The sequence below is a fragment of the Monodelphis domestica genome, chromosome 3 (assembly GCF_027887165.1).
Source record: "Monodelphis domestica isolate mMonDom1 chromosome 3, mMonDom1.pri, whole genome shotgun sequence".
Lineage (NCBI taxonomy): Eukaryota > Metazoa > Chordata > Mammalia > Didelphimorphia > Didelphidae > Monodelphis > Monodelphis domestica.
Window position 1 is genome coordinate 21,499,018 of NC_077229.1, and position 22,085 is coordinate 21,521,102.

The 22,085-nt window shown below is 46.2% G+C and overlaps 1 protein-coding gene and 1 long non-coding RNA gene across 2 annotated transcripts; one reads left to right on the top strand and one right to left on the bottom strand.

Moving 5' to 3' along the window:
- Positions 1–609: 609 nt before the first annotated feature.
- On the top strand, positions 610–7,854 carry LOC130458192 (uncharacterized). Its single transcript, XR_008917277.1, has 2 exons — positions 610–1,972; positions 3,628–7,854. It is a non-coding gene; the product is annotated as an uncharacterized LOC130458192 (long non-coding RNA).
- Positions 7,855–19,708: 11,854 nt separating this feature from the next.
- Positions 19,709–22,041, bottom strand: LOC100030790 (cytochrome b-c1 complex subunit 9). Its single transcript, XM_001380172.4, has 2 exons — positions 21,885–22,041; positions 19,709–19,897 (listed from the first exon to the last, which is right to left on the bottom strand). The coding sequence occupies exons 1-2, from the start codon at positions 22,032–22,034 to the stop codon at positions 19,856–19,858; spliced, it is 192 nt and encodes a 63-aa protein (XP_001380209.1). The 5' UTR covers positions 22,035–22,041; the 3' UTR covers positions 19,709–19,855.
- Between the last annotated feature and the right edge of the window lie 44 nt (positions 22,042–22,085).

Here is a 22,085-nt window from a genome sequence, read left to right on the forward strand (position 1 = left end):
TGTTCCATTTGGGCTTCCTCTTCCGGGAACTCTGGTCAGATAACGCCTCCGTCCCAGGAAAGGACTCCCGTCAATTTCTCACCGCGAGACCTTCCGCCCCCGCACTAGAGTCCCAGATCCCTCCGCGGGCGTAGAAAGGAAACTCCCTGAGGGCAGAGCTTGCCCCCGGCCCTGAGCGGGCCCTAATAAGTCTTTTCTTGCGCTTTCTAAGCTTCCCAGGGGCCACCGCGCCCCATCCACGGAGCAGCCTAGCCGGTGCTCTCTGCCCGGTATTAGCCGCGTCTCAGAGGCCAGGGGCAGCCGCTGAGGCTGGCCAGCTCCAGGCTCTGAAGGCCGAGCCACTGCGCGTAGGCGCGGGCGCCTCTGGGAGCCGACGAGAAAAGAGCTTTTCCAGCACGTTTCGAGGGGAACTTGAGCTGTTTGCCTTCTGTTTTTGGAAAGGCTGACCCGGCAGAGCCCCCTGACCTGCCACATCGCTCCTCTGAAGAAGGAGACGCTTGTAGATGCCGCCGCCGCTCCAGCTCCAAGTCCCAGGCTACCTGAGACTGCGGCAGAGAGCCGCCTGGCAGGAGATCTGAGGGCCGCCCCCCCCCCCCCCCCCCCCCAGGCCTGGCCGCCTTTGATCTTGCAAAAAGAAGACTCTGAGCGTGGAAAGACCTGCTGACTCGGCCCCAGCCACTCTGTCCCAGAAGAAGACACCCAGAAGCCACCCCTAGGGACGAGGAGAGGGCGCCCTCCCTCCGGCCCAGGCCTAGGAGCCTCGGGGTGCCTCCACGGGCAGCACTCCACCCGGTTCCCTGCTTCAGTCCAATCCCACGGGCCTGGCAATGCGTGTTGATTTTGGATTTCGATGGACAGAGCCCCGGGGCTGGAGTCAGGGGCTTGGGTTCGAATCCTCAGGAAGGCCCCATTTGGTTCGCATTAGATTGGACTCTGCCAACGTCTAGGAATATATTCCAGACCGGGGGATGGGCATTTAGGGGACAAAGGCCAAGTCTGGCAACAGTCCCTGCACTCGGGCATCGGGGGCTCTGGGTGGGCATCCAAGAGAAAGCACTGACAACCAGAGGAAATCGAGGAAGCCTGCCGGTAAAAGCTGGTACCTGGACTTAGCCACTCGGTCAAAGGGAACTAGGGTGAGGAAGGAAGGCACACGGGGGTGGGGGAGAACCTAGGCAACAGCATGGAGGCAGGACTGCCAAGGAAGCCCGGAATAAGGAATCAATCAATCAGTGAATTATTAATTATTATTAATTACTATTAATCAATCAATTTACTTTTACTTATTATTGGTAAACAACTTTGAAGTCAAATCATTATTAGTTCATTAAATTCTTTATTAAGTGCCAGGCACTAGAGGCACAAGGGCAGAGGTTAGGAGAAGGCAAGGCCTCCCACCCCCTGCGCAGAAAGCTCTCAGTCTAACAGGGGAGCCAACAGGCAAACAGTGATGGACAGGCTAAACAGGAAGTTGAATGAGAAAATGCAAGTGCTTCATGGGCCTTTAAGGCCTTCTTCTTCCCCTGCCAAAATCGATTTCCTTTGGGGATACGCTTTTCCTGCCTCGTGGAGAAGTCTGCCTTTCTGTAATTTGCACCCGATATTCTGAGTTCTGTCCAAGCAGAATAAAGCCAACCCTTCTGCCAGGACAAGGATGAGCCCTTCAACGATGTGAAGACCGCTGTCCCCTCCACTCCAAGTTTTGGTTCTCACAGAGCTCTGCTTGAAGACCTTCAATAAAGGGGAGCTCACTACCTCCCTGGACCACTTTGGGATTGCTCTCCCTGTTAGACAGCCGAAATCTCTTCTCTGGAGCCCAGCAGAATGGAGCCAATCCTGGCTCCCTCTTTTCCAAGTGGAGCAGTTCCAGTTCCTTCAACCGTCTTTCATGTGACATCAGTCAGTAACCTGGAGAATGTCCGGAGAATGGCGACCAGGATGTGGGACAACCTCCAGACCACGCTATTGGAAGGTCAGGTGAAGGAAGTGATGGAGGAGGTGGTGAGGGCGAGGGCTGGGCGGAATGGGCAGCCTTGGAGAGGATTTGGGGAGTCCCACTCATGGGAGATCTCCAAGTCGAGGCTAGATCACCACAGGTTGGGGAGGCCGTAGTGGGTTCTTGGCCAGGTATGGGTGAGGCTAGATGCCTCTGGGGTCCCCTCTAGCTCAAACAGTCCATGTCTTGATAAGGGGGACCACGTTCATTTTTTTTCTGAAGATCTAGACTCACATCTGTCTCCTGAACAGACTTTCAAACCAACTCCATCACTTCTAGAGATACTCATTGTTGGCTTGACTCACTCAGGCCGTCTCCCATTAAACACGGCCACCCCCAAAATGGCCCAGGCTTCAGGGAAAGCCCCGTTATCCACTTTATTAAAGCTCTCTCTCACACAGAAAGGCTACCAGCAGTATAAAAAATCATGGAAGACGGAATTTCAAGACTGTTATGTTACTAGCCATAAAACCAGATTATGACCAATAAAATGGAGTTGGTTGCTCAAGGAAGAATGATGGGAACCTTGGGGAGAAATTCAGGCACGTCCCCTATATTTTGGAAGCATACATATGTTTCAAAGATTCTCTCACTCTTAATTTGGACTGGAGAGAATTCCTCCATATGGGAGCGAGGAGAAAATTCCAGATTTTGCCCAGAGACTCTAGAGTTGGAAGGGGCCTCAGGATACTATGATCCTAGCTAGACCTGTAACTCGAATGGACCTCAGAGCTCATCTAATCCAACCCCTTCATTTCACAGATGAGGAAGTGAGGCTGGGAAAGGCTAATGGACTTGCCCAAGGCCACACAGGCCAAATGTAGGATTTGAACCCAGGTTCTCTTACTTGAGAAACAAAGTTCTTTCCCATGTATGAGAATGCCTAGGGACATATCCCAACATTGTCATTTTTCAGATAAGGACACTCGAGAGCCAGGAAATGACTTCAGCCCACTGTCAGATTGATAAATAAGTAGCAGAGCAAAATGATTTCATCATCTGGCATCTTCCCACTTTCTACCAACTTCACATAATGTGGACACAACTGCCCTCCTTTAAGACAATGTGAAGTAATGGCTAGAACTCTGGATCTAGAGTAAGGAAGACTTGGGTTCATATTCCAACTTAGATCCTTACTACTTGTCATTATGGGAAAATCCTTTAAAAAATAAATGAAAACTCTTTATGTCTCAGTTTCCCCATTTGTAAAATGAGAGAGTTGGACTTGATGGCATCTAAGGTTTCTTCCAGCTATGACCCTGTGATCTTCCTAAGCGAAGGCACCGATGTGATCACGTTTTCTCAAGATTCCAGTCAAAATAGGCTCAGTAGTATTCTTTAAGAGAGGTTCTTAGGGGGCCTGCTTTAATGAATCAGTAAGGAATGGCTTGTAATTGGTTTATATGCAAGTTTTTGGGTGGCCAGTTCTATCTTTACAGGGGGACGACTTCCCTGCTCTCTCTGGGCCAGTCTGGAGTCTGTTTTATTGTCTCTTTTCTCCTTCCACTCTGTTCGGTGACCATTTTCTTCCTTTGTGTCCTCTTCCAGATTCGTTCTCACTGTTTTTTTGGTGCCTTTGTTCATTCCGCACGTTTCAGGTGTTCTTTGCAGCTCTTATCTCTCTTCCGCAGCTTCCCCAGATGTAGCGTACAGTTCCTTTCTGCCGCCAGTCGTGGGATCCAACAGGTTTATTTGTTCTTCTCTTATTCATGGGCTCTGGGGCATTTCTCACTGCTGCTAATGCTGTGGTCCAGAAATCCTGATTAATCACCCGGTTCAAGGCCTCTGCAGCCCTTCCCGCAGTGATGGCCGACTTTCCTGCTAATTGGACCTTCCCAGATGAAGTTGAAGTCACCCGTTCATCAGGAAAGCCAGGGATTAGTGGCTTCACTGGGGATCTTGGGCCTGGAGAAGAGACGATTTCCATGGGAACCCATCCTCGTCCTTGTCAAGTATTTGAAGGATTAGCAGGGGAAGGAAGGATTGGGCTTTTGCTTGGCTCCAAAGGGCAGGGAGCCATGAGCAAACATTCCAAAAGAAGGGAATTTAGGCTTGCTGTCTGGAAAAACATCCCGATGATGAAAGCTGTCCCAGGGTGGACTGGGCAGCTCGAGAGGTGGAGGGGGGATGAGAATGGTGCCTGGATCAGGTGCCCCCCAGAGAGGGCTTTGCAAACCCCTTTTGTTGTGAGTCATTCAGTCGTGTCCGGCTCTTTGTGACCCCATGGACCATCGCACTCCATAGGATTTTCTTGGCAAGGATGCTGCTTTGGCTCACCATTTCCTTCTCCAGGCTGTAAACTCAAAAATGCTCTAAAAATGTGAATGTTCTTTCTGCCTCTGTTCACACCGAGATGACATCTCCAATCATCCCACCACCCCATGAAAGCTTTTTCTTTTCTTTTGAAATCCTTATCTTCCATCTTAGAATCAATACTGTGCATGGGTTCAAGGCAAAAGAGCAGTAAGAGCTAGGCAATAGAAGTTAAGTGACTTGCCTAGGGTCACACAGCTATGACGTGTCTGGTTCCACATTTGATCCCAGGACTTCTCATCTCCAAGCCTGGAGCTCTATCCACTGAGCCATCTAACGGCCACTCATAAAGCCTTTTTGGACCCTTTCAGCCACCATGATCTCTCTTAGACCTTATTTCTATGGGTCAATGATATCACCAATGGGTGGATGTCTAGCAGTGCAGGTAACAACCTAGTTATCCTGGGCAATTCTCTCTTCCAATAAAGATAATAGACCAGGAGGCAGTATGGTTGGGGGGAAGGGGAATGCCTCAGGAATCATAAGGCATGGGTTCAAACCCCAGATCTTTAGCTTGTTCCCTAGTCGAGCCATTTCATGTCCTCAAGACTCAATTTCCTCATTTTTAAAAATGGGGGCTGGAGGCTGGGTCTCTTGAGGTGCTTTAAAGCTCCAATCGTTAAACCCCTTCTAGCTGAAACTCTGGCCATTGTGTGGACCCTGAGAGAGGGCTGGGGCTGTCCATTGGTCCTCTCCGTGCAACTACCCTACTTCCTTTCCTGGTTCCCCATATCTTCAATGACATCTCCAGCGCTATGTCTCTTGAACAATTCATAATTGGTCATGTTTGCTGCCTGTGTGTGCTGATGGCCCCATCCATTCTGCTCTCTTCCTGTGGTTCTGTTTGAGGCCTGGATCATTGTCCATACAAAGGATCTGTCCATCATCTATCTACCGACAAGCTTGAATTCATAGGTTGCCCATCTAGCTGTGTTAAAATTAAAATTAATCTACAATAATTTCAAATATTATATTTTATAAGATTTATTAATGATCACTAGAAGTAACAAAATAAAAAGGTAACAAAATAAAGCCAAGTGCCCATGGCTAATCTACCTGTTTAAACAGCCCGCTCCACCACAGTCGCCAACAGGAAGCAAAGAAAGCTAGCCACGGAAGACCACCCTATTTATCCTCTGTCTACATCAGCACATAAGGACAGGAAGTCAGTGGGCTCCTAGGAAATGTAGTTCAAAGGTGCAAGATTTCCAATTACACAGCTGCTAACATTGTCTAGACCAGAGATGTCCACCCTCCACAGTCCTGAATATGGCCCCTTGAACCAGATCAAAATATAATAGGGAAATGTTTAACAAAATAAATATAAATATAATAAAACAGATAATATTACATTTTAAAACTGAGTCAATGGACAGCCTCCTTTTTCACTTGAGTTTGACACTGGAGATCTAGACAATAGACATTATTCATCCACTTGGTTTTTCCTGTGTAGATAGTTAGATAGAACTCCTTGGAGCGATTTTAGATCCATTTAAGAGCTTCCATTCTTCACTTTGGAGTATTCCACAGCTCAAAATGTTTATAGGACTATTAAGAGCATGAGTTGTTCAGCTGTTTTAGGTCATGGAGCCCTTTGGTGGTCCAGTCAAATCTATGGACCCCTTCTTGGAATACTATGTTTCAAAGTCTCAAATGAAAGACATAGGAAACCAAAGGTCAATTTTCACAGTGTATGGACCCCCTGAAATATATTTGGGTGGCCCAGGCAAGAACCTCCATCTAGAAGACTCTGTCATTCACAGGGAATCCCTCTTTGGTCTGAACTTGGCTTTGCACACCTCGGTGATGGGACCATATGGTTTGATTTGGTCTATCCCAACTGGAAGACCTGGTCACTGTAAGGGCACAGAGGTGAAGACGGACCATTGATCCTGTTTTGTTGGTTGTGATTTTATTCTTGGGCCTATTACCTAGAATTTCCTTTCATACTTCACTACTTTCAAACTATCTCCTTTTATATTTCAACTCCTTTTGATGCATGGCCTTGACCTTTTGGCCTTTGCTTTTCCTTTTAAACTCTTTCCTGGTAACAGCTCTAAGACATAAGGGCAAGGGTTAGGCAAACAGGGTTAAATGACTTGCCCAGGGTCACATAGCTAGGAAGTGTCTGAGGTCATATTTGAGCACAGGTCCTCTTGACTCCAGGCCTGGCTCTCTATCCTCTGTGCCGCCTAGCTGCCCCCTTTGCTTCCTTCCTCCCTTTCTATTATCAGAATGATTTACTGAGTCATAACCTCCATCATGGCCACCAAATTTAGTCTAAGGTAGCTATCAAAGGCTCAGGCTGAGGGCTAGAAAGACCCGAGTTTGAATCTAGTCTCATAGCCTAGCTAAGTGGTGTTGGGCAGTCACTGCACATCCACGCCAATGCCCCAGGCAACCCACTAAGACTATAATGTATAAACCAATTGCTAGACTGCTCTGGTAGAATGAGGGTCCACTCTGGGAGTTCCATGCTCTTACAGAATCAGAGCTTGAATCCTTCAACCCACCCACTCTCTCAGAATGAGAATGCTTAGACTTGTTTCAAATTCTTCCATTTTTTTAATTTAAAAAAAAAGGTTTTTTAGTCTTAAAAAATGTTATTTAATTAATTTAGAATATTTTTCCATGGTTCCATGATTCATGTTCTTTCTCTCCCCTCCTCCCACCCCCCTCCCATAGCCAACAAGCAATTCCACTCCTCCATTTTTTAGCCCTCTCTAGCCTCAGTTTCCCTCTGCCTCGTAGGGTCTTTTGTTCCTTTAAGATAAGCTCAAGCACCATCTTCTTTCTGGAGCCTCTCCTGACGCCCCCCTCCCCAAATGCTAGTGCCCCTCCCTGCCTTGAGCTCCTTTGTGCATATTTGTACTTGGCCACTTTACCTTTATATAGCCCTGGGGTTTGGGTCTTGCCCTTGTTGTCTTCCATAGTAGACAGGAAGCTCTTTGGGAGGGAACAGGGATCCCTGTGTTCTTCATATTTGGGTCCCTAGTGCCCTGCGTGGTGCCTGGCACACAGTAAGCACTTCATGGTGTCTGGATTGGATCCCCAGCACCAGGCACAGTATCTGGCATATAGTATGGGCTTAGCAAAGGCTTGGTGATTGACTGACTCATTCATTCATTCATTCATTCATTCATTCATTCATTCATTCATTCATTCATTCATTCATTCATTCATCTGTGGGAGAATCCGTGGATTAGAAGGGTGGAGTTTACATTTTATAGAACCCATTTCTCACCTTGGGGAAAAGAGACCCATGAGAGATCAGAGGCCTCCCTCAGAAGGGACCCTAGAGCTCTGAGAGGCCCGTCTCCACCCCAAGCATGAGTTCACACCACAAAGTTGTTGACAAAATGGTCATCTGGTCTTTGTAAGAGAAACTTCTAATGCCATTAATGACACCATTCTTTCTTTTTGGTCAGCTCTAATTGTTGGGATCTAGAGAGATTAGATGTTATATAGGGATGATAATTATAATTATAATGGAGATAATAACAATACCTCTCTCCCTCCCTTCCTTTTTCCCTCCTCCTTCCCTTCCTCCCTTTCTTTTTCCTTCCCTTCCTTCCTTCCTTCTTCCCTCCCTTTTTCCTTCTCTCCTTACTTCTTTCTTTCCTCCCTCCTTTTTGTCTTCCTTCCCGCCCTCCCTTTTTTCTTTCCTCCCTTCATTCTTCCCTCCCTCCCTTCCTTCTTTCTTTCTTCCTTCCCATCCTCCTTCCCTCCATTCTTTTTTCCTTCCTTCCCTCCCTTCCTTCCTTTTTCCTTCTGTGAATCTTAAAAATTACTCAGACTGTACTTTAGAAGATTTGATTTAGCTATTTCCTTATTGTAACAATGGAGATACTTGGTCTAACAGAATCAGGAATGTTTTGGGAACTTTACATTACTCCACCCATACTTAGATATACTTTAGGGGAAGATAAAGTTATAAACTCCTGATTGAACAATGAAGGTACTTAACTCATACCTTATAGTGAAGCTAGAACCTTAAGCTAAGTCTATTTTTAGATCTAATATAAAAAGGTGTTAAGTACCTATAAAGGTTAAATTGATCACAAAAAGGTCAAGTAACTCACAAAAGGCAAGCTTAACAAAGAAGTGTGAAGTACTCAAAAGATATAATCTAACCAGAGAAGGTGAGAACTAAAGAGTGGTGAGAACTAAAGAATGGGCGGTCCTGGAAAAAAGTGTCTACTGTGATTGGTAGATGTAAAAATTTAGGGGAGGTGACATAAGAGAAAATTCTCTTTAAAAGGAGGCAAAAAGTCAGTTCAGGATGGTCAGAACTCAGTTCAGGAGATTGAGTTCAGTGGAGGACTGGAGCTTCCTTGGAGAAGGTCTTGTGGTGAGTGATAAGACTGACTCCCTTTCCTTTAGATTCAGGAAGGCCACTTTGGCCAAGGCCTTTAACTACTCAGCCTGAGCCAGAGCAGTTTAAATTAATTCTCTCTCTCTCTCTCTCTCTCTCTCTCTCTCTCTCTCTCTCTCTCTCTCTCTCTCTCTCTCTCTCCCCCTCCCCCTTAATTCCTTCTCTCTTTATTAATTAAAATCTCCATAATTCCCAGCTGACTTGGGTATTTTATTATTTGGGAATCATCCCTGGCAACCAATTATTTAGATTTCAAGTCAAAACACTAAAATTATTGTACACTTCCCTCCTTCCTCCCTTCCTCTTCCCCAAGACAGCCCTCCAGAAGCTTGGATCTCAATGCTTCTCAGCAAAGTCTTTTCTTCCCCAGACTAAAGTACATTTCCATGTCCTTGAATTGAGCACCCAACATCAACCTGGTTCCAGAGAACCTTAAATGCCAGACTGGGGACCTCATCACATCTTACCCTTTGGGCAATAGGGAAAGACTGAAGATTTCACTAGATACAGAGCTGAACAGGTCCTTCCAGGTTGCCTAGTTCAAAGCCCTCATTTCCTAGGTGGGGAACCAAGGCACAGAGCAGTGACTCACTGTGTAATACTGGGGATAGAATTTGAACCGAGGTCTTCCTGACTTCCAGGCCAGCACTCTAAGCCCTCACAGACACCTGCCTCTACTAAAATGGGGGTAGGACAAAAATAAGAGGAACCTGGCCATGCTCCCATCTCCTTGGTTCCTCATCAGGTGACATGTGGAGTGTGTGTGTGTGTATGGGGTTCAGTTGGTACTGGATTCCAAGAATCAGAGTTCCTGTTGCTTAACTGGTAGAACACCCAGCTCTCTACCAGAAACTCATCTCCAGCACCCTGACTGCGGGCACAGGAGCCCCAATGAATCTCAAAGCTGAGAAGGTCACTGAGTTCATCCTGTATCTCCCCTCAACAATATGTCCCAGCATTTAGCACAGTGACCAAAACATGGGGAGGGGGGCACTTTAATACATGCTTGTTGACTGATTGGCTATACCTGTCTAAGAATTTGCTTGCAGATCTGCCCCTGAGAGGGGGCCTCCTATATCCCAGGACAGTCCAGGATGGCTGGCCTTGGTAGGAAGGTCTTCCATAAATCAAGCCAAGATGTTCATAGCCATATTGCTCTCGTGAATGAATCTAAGTTACTAACATTGACCTATAAGGAACCTACTGTTGTACTAATGCATTCCACTAAGCTCTGAGGACAAAAAAAAAGGCAAAAACCAGTCCTTGCTCTCAAGGAGCTTACAATCTAATGGGAGACAACATACAAACAAGGTAAAGAGAGGATAAATCAAAGGTCATCTCAGAAGCCTTTAGGTGGCTCAGTGGATTGAATACTGACTCTAGAGTCAGGAATACCGGAGTTCACTTATTAACTGTGTGATCTTGGACAAGTCACTTCACCCTGTTTACCTCAGTTTCCTCATCTGTATAATGAGCTGGATAAGGAAGTGGCAAACCACTCTAGGATCTTTGCCAAGAAAACCCCAAATGGGGACACAAAGAGTCATACACAACTTAAAAATGATTGAAGAGGGACAAAAATCTCTGAGAGAAGGCATTAAGATTAAGGAGGGCTAGGAAGGACTTCTTATAGAAGTTGGGGCTTTAGTTGGGACTCATAGAAAGCTAGGGAAGCCAGAAGGCAGCCCATTTGATATTATATGGTTAGCAGATCAGAGACAGCTACAGAATGTCTCCACATGCTTTGAAAATTTCTCCAAAGTATTCCATTAAACATATTATGACTTTTGGGGGAAGCAGGATCTTTAGCCTCTTCCACATGAGAAATTACATTCTCAGAGCTCTGTGCCTGTCTCTAAAGACTAGGCTCAGTGGCCAGTCCACCACAGCTGAGCAAAACCAAGCCCCATATTGGCCATATTTCAAGTGTATGTTTCTTTCCAAGAACTCACAGGAGAGGAGGACAAGAAACCTGAGCCTATAATAAAAATGCAGAGAAAACCTGAACTGTGGGAATTGGGGCATTTCTATCACTGAGAAACTGAGGCTTTCCCATGGCCCCGGCCACCTTATCTGTATCATCCTTGAATAAGTACTTTCATGCCTTAAGATGAAGGAGTTTGAGCTGCAATTCTTTGAGAGAACCAGCATTTGCTCTCCACAATAAGGGTTCTTTTCAATCTTGAGCAGATTTGGTAGGCAAGAGAGAATTCAGCTCTTGCTTAAATGCTCTTTATCTGCATGTCTTTCCCAAGAACAGTGATCTTTCTTTCTTCAACAGCAAACATTCAACATTCATTAGGCACCACCTGTATGCAAGGCACTGAGCTAGGAGCTGGGGGGATCTTTGGTCCACAGCTATGATGTCCAAGGTAGGACTTGAAACCAGGATATTTGTGACTCGAAGGCTGAGCTCTTATACACCAAGCTGTGTCTCTAGGAGCTCATTTTTGAATGAGCAGGTTCTGTCTTCAAGAAACTCACATTCTAACAGACCACACTCTATAAGGGCTAAAAATGTTTGACTAAATTTATGAGTTAGAAAGAATTATTGTGGTCGCCATTTATAAAAATTAAAAATTAAACTTTGAGTATGTTAGTAACTTTATTATAGCTATGTAGAGATAGTAAAGAGGGAAATGTAGGAAGGAGGTAGAAAATATTGCCTAGCTAAATACCCTATAATTGCCAATTTGAAGAAATCCAGCTCAACTTCGACAAAGGCTACCTTGGACCCAGGATCTCCTAAGGAGTCACAGTGGTCTCTTCAGCAAGAGTCTTACCAGCGCAGAATCAATCTCCAACACAGAGACACCAACACAAAAGTCCTCTCTCAGCAAGAGCCATCAAGGCAGTTGAATTTATCAGAATGCCCTCAGCTGGCTTTTATAAGCAGTTTTCACCACATCACTTCTTGTCTCTCTGATTTCTCCTTCCTTTCACTGTGGGCTGGTCTATCACATCTCAGGAGCCAATCAAAGTCTCTCAATTTGCCTAGCACTTGGGCAGGACAGTGCTTGTGGTGTTTTAGGACTAAATGTTAATGACTAAGTAAGTGTGAACTCTCTTTGTTAGTGACTTCCTAAGTGTTAAGTAGGGGTACTTCAAGTTCCTGATTGAGTAACTTAAATTAGACAAAGGAAAATTTAAAAAATTCCCATTTCATACTAACATGACAAGTGCACAGGGGAAAGTAATACAATATAGGAAGGAATGAAGGAAGGAGGAAAAAGGAAGGGAAGGAGAGAGGAAAGAAGGAAGCAAGGAAAGAAGGGAGAGAGGGAGGAAGGGATAAAGGGAGAGTGGGAAGAAGGAAAAAATGAAGAAAGGAAGTAAAGCAGGAAGGAAGGGAGAGAAAGAAAGGAAGGAAGGGAGAGAGGGAGGAAGGAAAAAGACATCATTTATATAGCACTTACTATGTAGCAAGCACTGTGTTAAATGCTTGACAAATATCACCTCATTTGAACCTCACTACCAGGGGGTAGATTCTGTTATTATCCCTATTTTACAGTTGAGGAAACTGAGGCAGAAAGAAGTTAAATGATTTACCTACAGGCACACAGCTAGTGTCTGAATTTGAATTTGAACTTAGATCTCTTGGCCTCTAGGACCAGTGCTCTATCCACTGAGCCAAGTAGGGATAAGTGGGAGCAAAGAAAATGTCTAGACAAAGTTCTTTTAGAAATTTTGAAGAGAGAAACAATGTTTGAATGAATGAAAAGAATAAGCATTTGTTTAGTTTCTCTCATGAGCCAAGTACCATGTTAAGTGCAGGGGATACAAATACAAATTTTTTAGAAGTCCCTGTTGAAGAATTTCTATTTCAATGGCAGTGGTGGCCAAGGGGGGACACTTGGGGTCTGGAAAATTATTGGGATGATGAATTGACAGGACCTGGTCCAGGATCATGGTTTGAGGTGACACAGTTAGAGAAAGGGTGTTTGGGGGGGGGAAGGGCACCCTCCAGCCAGTAAGGTGGCTGGCATTTGGAGAGTAAAGGGTTAAGTGAAGCTTGCCTGGGGCTGGGATAGGGCTCATCAATCAGGAGATGGAAGTTCCAAAGTCACAGTTTCTCTAAGACTGGTATCTGGTGTGTTAGGGGCAGTCTGGCAGTCTTTGAGGAGATTCTGGGGAAGTCAATCAGAGTTCTAGAGGTACTCCTAAGAGGTTTGGGAGTTTCTTTAAGGGTTGAGCTTCATTTCCTGGGTGTTCTCCCAGTGTTAACTGCCAAGGATTAGCACCCTAGTTTCATTTAACCAATTAACATCAATTAGTTTTTATAAAGGGATATTTATAGGGAATAAATAGTGATTACACAGCATTTCCTCCCTAGCACTTATGACATACCACCTCAGCCCTTGGGAGATGAGGCTCAAACTTACTAAGGGCTCACTTCCAAATGCTACGTAACTGAGAAAGTTATAATAATAACAACAACAACAATAGCTAGCATTCATATAGAACTTATGTGATACTTAAAATGTGTTTGACAGATATGAGAATTTTAAAAAGTTGTGGTCGCCATTTATAATAATTAAATCTTAAATCATGAGATTATTAGTAGCTTTATTACAGCAAAATAGTGATAGTAAGAGAGGGAAATGTAGGAAGGAGGTAGAAAATATTGCCTAGCTAAAAATACCCCAAGTCTAGGTCTGAGTGCCTCCAGTCAGGCATTTCAACAACCAAAGACTGAAGTCAAAGAGGCATAGTCTCACCCAAGTAAGCATCCCTTTTCAGCCCAAGTCTCCAAAGCAGAAAGCAGAATCTTCATCAAAAACCAAAGTCTGAATCAGGTAGCCAAAATCTGGAGCCACAAAAGAACCTCACCAGAGCTCACGCCCATGGGGCAAAAGACCACACAAGACCCAGAGGCTCCTGCTTATACGAAGTTTTCTCCACCCCATTCTCCCAATTCACCTAGCGCTGGAGGTGGGGTGGGGTGCGTGCTTGTGGTCTTTTAAGGTATGAACTTCCTTTTCTAGTAAAAGTCTTTTATTAACTAAGTGTTAATGACTAAGTGAGAAAGGCAGGCGACTCCAAGTTCTTAAGATAAAATAAACAAAAGGAGTTTAAATTCTCTTTCACACTTAGTATGTGCCAAGCTCTTTATAAATATTATCTCATTTGATCCTTACAACACCCCTTCAAGTTAGGTGCTAATATGAGTCCCATTTTACAGATGAGGGAATTGAAGCAGGGAAAAGTTGTGTTGTTGTTTTTTTTACCCTTATTTTCCATCTTTTTTTTTACTGAGAACTGGTTCTCAAGGCAGAAGAATGAAAAGGGCTGGGCAATGGGGTTAAGTGACTTGCCCAGGATCACACGGCTAGGAAGAATCTGAGGCCAGATTTGAACCCAAGATCTGATGGCTCTCTATCCACTAGGTCACTTAGCTGGTCCTTAAGTGATTTTCACAAGGTCACACAGATAGCAAAATCTGAGACTGTATTTGAACTCACTCCAGGCCTGGCGCTCTATCCATTGTACCATCTACCTTCAGAAAACATTATCTCAGCTTCTGGATCCCATTAATGGATGGGTTGAGGCTCATCGGCTATTCTTCAGGGTCTCTGCTGCTGCCCCATTTATCCTCAGCAAATCCTGACCTGGCTCTGACTCCCAGAGCTCACTTTGGTGGGTCAGGCAGTACCCTTGAATAATGAGCTGGTTCCAGGTCAGGAGCCAGTCAACAATCCATCCCTAAAGCGAGGACCAGAATCGGTCACAGAAGGTCTAAGGTAGGTGATGAATGGGGAGCCATTGTATTTCTCATGCCTTTCCAGAAACAGATTCCCCAACTCTCTCCAAGTGGGCTGGCAGCAGGCTGGGCACACCCTGAGGATGGGAGCTCCCCCCAGCCAGGTTCTTGTCCCACTGGTACTTAGTAGGTGCTTAATAAATGTTCACTGATTTACTATCCACACCTATTGGGTTCAGATGGTTTCTCCCATTAGAGTATGAGCTCCTGGATGGCACAGACCTTGTTTTCGATCCTTGTATTCCCAGGACTTAGCCCAGTGCTTGACACATAGTAGGTGCTCACACTTCTCCTCACTGCAGGCTGCAAGGTGAGCAGGCAGATGGGAACCCCTTTAGAGTTTCCTAAAGCTAAAGGAAATGAACAGACTCCAAGTGACCCCCTTAGACGGGAGCCCAGAGACTCCTTCTGGCTATATCAAATTGAGCAGGGCTCTCGAATTGCCAGCTAATCTGTGCCAGGCCAAAGGGCAGCAGGTTCACTTTGCCAGTTTCCCTTACCTGCTGGGAATAAGGCACACCCAGGCATTACCAGGAAAATGACTTCAATTTAATTAGTGCTGACGCCACTTGGAAGTCTCCTGGGTGAGTGTCACGGAGCCCTGGTTTCTAGCAGGGGCAGCAGGGCAGCCAAGAAGCTAAGAAAGTCATTCGGATTTAGAACTCAAGGAGGCCTTGGAGACCAATTGCTTTTTTTTTATGGTATTTTTCAATTAACAAGTATGTTTTCTCTCCCTCTCATTCTCCACCCCAACTTAAAAGAAAAACAACAAAATAACATCCTGGTAACCAATATTCATAGTCTAGCAAAACAAGTTTCCACGTTCCAAAATGTCAGTCTCCTTCTGTACCCAAGAGTTCACTCCCAATCTGTTAGGAGGCTTTTAATGATTAATTATCTAATTCTTTAGAACTGTGGATGATTGCTGCATCCATCCGAGAACTTGAGTCTTCCAAAGCTTTTGCTGATGCTTTTCGATAAAGCTCTCTGGGTTCTGCTCCTTTCTACTTGCATCAGTTCGTATAAGTTTTCCCAGGTTTCTTTAAATCCATCCCTTTAAAAAACCTTTAAAAATCACCTTACTTTCTGTCTTAGAATCCATACTAATTATCAGTTCCAAGTCATAGGAGTGATAAAGACTAGGTAACTGGGGTTAAGTGACTTGTCCAGAGTCTCAAGGGTAGGAAGTACTTGAGGCCAAATTTGAACCGAGGACCTCCTGTCTCCAGGTCTGGCTCTCAGTTGAGTCACCTAGTTGTCCCTAGACCCATCCATCCCTTTTATCATTTTGTGATGGCAAAGTAATATTCTATCACATTCGTATTTCCCAAAAGGTCAGCACCTTTTTCCTTCATAGGGTTTTTGTTTTGCCATGACAAAAAAAAAGCTTTTGTCAATGTTTTTATATGTAGAGGAACTTTTCCTTCCTTGCAGACTAATTTAATTCATCACATATCAAGAACCTACTAAAAGTGGATTAAACAGAAGGCATAAAGCACCTACTATGTGTTAAGTAGTAGAGAAACAAAAACGCCCCCCAACCCCCTCAAAAAAATCCTTCCCCACAAGGAACTTCTGTCTAATGCAGGGGAAAGCAGGGCCAGTCAGTCTGCCAATCAATCGAGAAATATTTATGAAGCATTTCTTATGTGTCAGGCTTTAGCAGGTGCCAAGTACGTCTGTGCACTGGCCAGCCCTCTCCGCTCCTATTAGCTCCACATCTGCTCATCACTATGCCTTTCCTGACTTCAGAGACTCGCTCAGATAATGGGCCTAAATGCTTTGTAAATCCAAGTGCTGTCTAGATCTCGATCAGTCATTAGGATTATTTGCTATGCTCACTATCTTCTTCGGCCAAGTTCCAATTAAAAAAACCAAACAAACAGTACCTAAATTGAAAATTAATTACTCTGAGAATTCTCTTTGCACGTTATTATATAATTGGCTTGTTGGTCTTGTCAAGTCTGGGGATGTTTGCTTCAGGAAGGCACCAGTTAACAAACCTCACCTGGGCTCCTGTGGGCACGAGGAGGGGCAAAGGGGAGAGACGTTCCTTCCCAGAATCCCAGATTGGCAAAACTGGAGAATGAGAAGAGGCCTCTGAAGGCAAATCGTACCCCTTCGGAATCTGCACTTGGGGGTTGTCCAGCCTCCTCTTGAAGATTTCAGGAGCCCCTCCACACACACTTTCCCAGGGAGCCCACTCCACTTTGGGAGGGATTGTTGAGTTCTAATTTCTCTCTCTTCCTTCCCGTCTGTATTAAAAGGGGGGGGGGGGGCTAATTATAACAGAGGAGCTCAGTCTTTCAGTATAGAGGGGGAAAGAGTGGAGACCCTTCTCAAAATGGGGTTCAGGGGAGACAGCTGATGTTGAGGGTTGGCTCAGAGAAAGGAGAGGTTTGAAGATCTTCCCCCTTCTGCCTTCCCTCCTTAGCTAAAGCTGCTCTCCCCAATTTGCTCTTGTCCCCCCTCCACTACTCGAGACCAAAGGGTCTCCTCTTGATCTGTTCACTTACTTACACTCAGCTTGGGGAAAAGTTAACTATTTTAATGTCAACTCCGATCAGGTAATACAAAGGAATAACTAGCATGGAAAGAATGGGAAGGGAAATGGGGAAAAGAAGTCCCTGTCTCTATCTAAACCCTTTCTCCTCCCTCCTCGAGTTTGGGGGGAACTCAGGTCTTGGCAGCCTGAGCCCCCTGAGAGAAAGTCAGGTTGATTCACCCCTGGGCAACAGGAGCTGAGGTAAAATCTGTTCAGGTTTCTCTTCAGAAAGTCCCTTCAATTGGGAAATGTTGGGGGGAAAGATTTCTAGTCACCAGCAGGAAAAGGGGGTAACCCTAAGGAGAAAGTTTTTACCTTCTCCCTTCAGCTTCTCAAGACTGAGAGCAACTCCTCTCCCAGCCAGAATCTTCTCCTCCAGATTCCCAACTCCTGGGGCCCCTCCCCCATTGAGGTGATCAGTTTCACACACTCTTCAGCCTGGCACTTCTTTAGTGCCAGCCTCTGTCACACACTTCCCTTCCATATTAGAGTCAATACTGTATTGGTTCCAAGGCAAAGGAGTGGTAAGGGCTAGGCAATAGGGGTTAAGTGACTTGCCCAGGGTCACACAATGAGGAAGTTTCTGAAGCCAGATGTGAACCTAGGACATCCAGTTCTAGGACTAGGTCCCAATCTGAACCCCCTAACTTGAGTTCTAATTTTCAACCAAAATGGAAAAGGTCTAATTTTCCCTCAGGAAACAGACTGTCAAATATTTGATAGCTCCCATATGGCCCTTGAGCTTTCTCTTCTGGATAACCATTCCTGGCTCCTTCTACTCATTCTCATGTGGCACAGACTCAAGGTCCATCTTGGTTACTTCAGGTTTTTAGCTTCTCTGTCCTTCTTAAACTGTGGCTCCCCAGAATGAACACAACCATCCAGGGCAAGTCAGACCAGACCAGGTTCCTGAGGGATGACCATCTCCTTATTCCTAGAAGCTATGCTTCATCTTATCTTTTTTGGGAGGTTGACTCATATTTGTTTGAAGTCCACTAAAACCCCAGTTTGTCTTCAAAGCTGTTATTAAGCAACCACATTGTACTTGCTAGGTAGATTTTTTTGAATCTGAATGCAAGAGTTTCCACTGACCCCTACTGAACTTCCTCTGATCTTTCAGAATCTTTCCAGATCTTGACTGCTGTTCATCATCTCTCTTAGCTACCCCTCCCAGCTTGGAGTTATCCTCAGATCGGATGTGCATGTAATCTGTGCCTTTGTCCAAATCATTGACAGAAATGTTAAAATGGCATGGGGCCAAGCGCCCATCTGAGGAGGAAGGAGAGGCCTTGGCCTTAGGCTTGGCTGAGTCGTCTGTCTTCTCCTCTCCCTGCCTTCCCAGCCCTTTGGAGAAAGATAATCTAGCTTCCAAGGGTCTGAAGGATACTGGGCTTTCCATCTTCCCATTGGCATCCTAAAAGGATGAGCCTTGGTGGTGTCTGCATCAGGAGCCAAGGACAAACTGGACACAGGCTCAACGATGGAGGGGAACTTCTTGAGTGTCCCACAAATAGGAGAAAAGGATCTCCTTGGCTACATGCTCTCTAAGGTTCAATTGCTTTCTCTGAGTCTTTAGGTACTTGAGAGCATGACACAGATGTTTTGGGAGGAAGTATTGAGAGGGTTTACTGTACCCCTTTAGTAAGTACCCCGTCCTAAAAAACTATTGAAGGCTGGCTGACTATACTGATTCTCAGTGGATAATCTTGGGTAGTGGGGAAGCCTGCTGGGGGGAGCTCAGTTTAAGAAGCATTAGAGAATCACCCTACAACTTAGGGGTATCCCTACAGTCTGGAGGGGGAGATGTAGCCAAGTCCTGAAGACACCAGGGACAAAGATTACCCATGGACTACATTTACATAAGGAATTATGTAAACTTGGGGTTTTCTTGGCAGATCCTGGAGGGGTTTACCATTTCCTTCTCTCATTAGACAGAGGAGGAAACTTGAAGCAAGCAGGGTTAAGTGACTTGCTCAGGTTCACATAGCTAGCAAGTGTCTGAGGTAGGATTTGAATTCAGGAAAGTGAGTTCAAATATAGGGAATAATGAGTTGGCCAATTGATTTGGAATAGAAATAAATACAAGGGAGGAACTGGAGACTTGAATTCACTTGGCTAAGGTCACCCAGTGAATCAGAGACAGTCAGGACTTCCAGAGAATGCATTTAGAGCAGAAAGGACACTTCTAGCTCAGTTGACTCATCTTACACAGTAACATACTCTTCTGGATACCTTTTGTACACACCTATTCACATGCATGTAGTCTTCTCCATGAGAACAGAAGTCTGGCCAGGGCAGGGTTGGATTTGTGTTTTCTCAGCACAATGCCTGGCACACAGTAGATGCTTAATCAATGCTGGTTGACTGCTCTGATCTGGGATTCTGTGAAGCAGATGTTGGCAGCTGAACACCTCCACCCCCCAATGCACCTGAGGCTGGGGTGTGGGCCCTTGTGGTGTAAGACCCCCCCCTCCCCATTCCAATCCCAGCTGGGTCTTCTGAGACCCAAATAAACTTTCCTGCTTTCCCTTGGGGGGGGGGGGTCACTGAGGCTAGTCTGACAGGAGAAGGTGAAGGGCAGCTCTGCTCATCTGTTCCTTCTCTCGGGCTCCCAGTGAGACCCCTGTGCCAGGTAATGCCCCTCCCCCTCCCAGCACACCCTGCCAGGGCACCAGATGACCCAAGATGCACCAACAAAGCATCAAACCAAGAGGTGGGTTCACAGATAATTCATGTCCCATTTATTGGTGGGTTCTCAGACAGATGGGACGGCAGTCTGGAAGCCAAGGGATGGATGCCATGTCTGGGTGGTCCTACACAGCTCCGGGTTGGGTCTTCTCCTCGCTGGGGGCCGGCCGTCAGCAGCTATTCCTCCTCATATTTGTGTTTGATGTGCTTCCACAGCTTCTGCATGGGATAGACAAAGGCCGTGACCTGAAACCTCTGGTCCCTGGTGTTGCCTCCCATCCCCCAGACAAGCAGATGAGCTACAAATGGGTCCTTGGTTTTTGGAGGAGGCTGGACTCTTGCTGGCTACAGGCCTGGGCAGACTCTAGGGCTGTGGCCACAATCTGAGAAGGCACAGCTAATGCCCACATTCCCCAATGTCATGCTTCAGCCATCCCACCTGAGGGAGTTGGGTAGAATCCAGGCTTGATGGTTGCCATGCCCCATCCCCCAAGTCACAGGAAGGGGTAACTCAGTGTCATCTGGGAGACCCACCAGGCAGGCCTCTGGGCGCATAGGGAACACCTGAGAAAGACTGACTGACCCTGTAGGAGTGACAAGGGGTTGTTCCAGGCCCTGCTCCCTCAGGAGTTATGGGACTTCAGACAAGTAGGGGCTGGACTAGAGACACTCTAAAGTAACTTTCACCTTCAATATTTCTTGGGTTCAAATGTTCCTTACCTAATTCTGAGGGCCTCTGGTCTATGATCCCTCAAGCCAGGGAATCTGTGATTCTTTGGGCTGCCTGACCCTAGAGGAGTCTCTTTAGCTCCTCCTAAAGTGTAAAACACCTTCTTTGGGGTACAGAAACAACTAACTAATCCTATACAGGCCAGAGCTGGAAGGGGGGACCTCAAATCTAGGTCTTCTACTTCAATCTCCCCATTTTACAGAAGACAACACAGAGGTCCAAAAGTGCAGCAGTTAATTCACCTGCCCCTCAGAGGTAAGGAGCAGAATTGGGATTTGAACCCATGTCCTCTGACTCTAATTTCCCTCATTTCTACCAGACTTCCCATGGTGCCATTGGTTCAATGAAGCTCCAGGAAACAAGTTCAGCTGTATAAACAGAACATCTTAAAGAAGTCAGTCAGGTCTGAATGGAAAGTGGGTTTTGCCAGGTAAGCCAAGATCCTGGATGGCAGCAGATACAATCCCATGATACCAGGAAACATAGGGAAGCAGTGGCCCATTCCAGGGTTTCAGCCTTATTACTGTTTTACAAGATGCAGAAGCAACACTGTCCTTTTCAACAAAGAATCTGGAGAAGGCACCTTAAACTCTGACCTAAATCCTCTACCTATCCCATCCTACCTCAGAGCCTGTGCTTGAGCTCTCCTCTGCCTGGACTGCCCTTTCTCCCTCCTTACCTCACAGACTTCCATTACTCTATAAGGCTCAGTCTCTGGAGTCCTGCGACCTGGGTTCAAATCTCTGTGTGACCTCAGGAAAATCACAACTTCTTTGGGCCTGTTTCTTCATCTGGTGGGTGGTCACGGGGTCACTGAGAGGAAAGGGCCCAAACCCCTCATTTTACAAAGGAAATAGAGAGAAGTGACTCAGTGGATAGAGAGCCAGGCCTGGAGACAAGGGATCCTGGGTTCAAATCTGATTGATCTCAGATCCTTCCTAGCTGTGTGACCCTGGGCAAGTCACTTAACCCCCATTGCTCTGCCCTCAGCCCTCTTCCACCTTGGAGCCAATACATGGTAAAGATTCTAAGACGGAAGAGATGAGGTTAAAAAAACAGTAATTAAAAGCTATGAATTAAGGGTCTCACAGCCAGTACCTATCTAAGGGGAAATTCGAACTCAGGTTCCCTAACTTTATCACCCAGCCCCGCCCCTCGCCTCAGTTTCCTCCGTTGTAAGATGAGAAGGTCAGTTTACGCAGGCTCCAGGTTCCCTTTCTGCTAGGTCCATGGCCTCAATTTCCCCCTCTGTAAAACAAAGGGGAGGGCCCAGGCCTGTGACCTTGGATGGAGAACTGCGCCTTCTGGTATCTCAGTTTCCCCTTTTGTAAGTGGGGAGAGGAGCTGCTTTGGTGACGTGATGTCCCGCCCCTGCCTCACTTTAGCCCCACGGTGGAGGGGGGCGGCCGTTGTCAGGCCTCCCTGGAGGTCCCAAGGTCAGAGGCTGCCCGCCCCCGCCCCCGCCCCTACCCTCACCCCTTGGTTGATGGTGCCGTAGATGGCGTCCCCTCCCTGGTCGAAGGCGCGCTCGAAGAACAAGACGCTCACAGCGATAGTGAGCGCGAAGGTGGACGTTCTGCGGAAAAAGAGCGAGTACACCTTGCCCAGCATTGTCGGCGGCGCCATATTGCTCCAACCCCGGCCTGCGCCTGCGTCCGCCTTCGCGCCTGCGCCTCA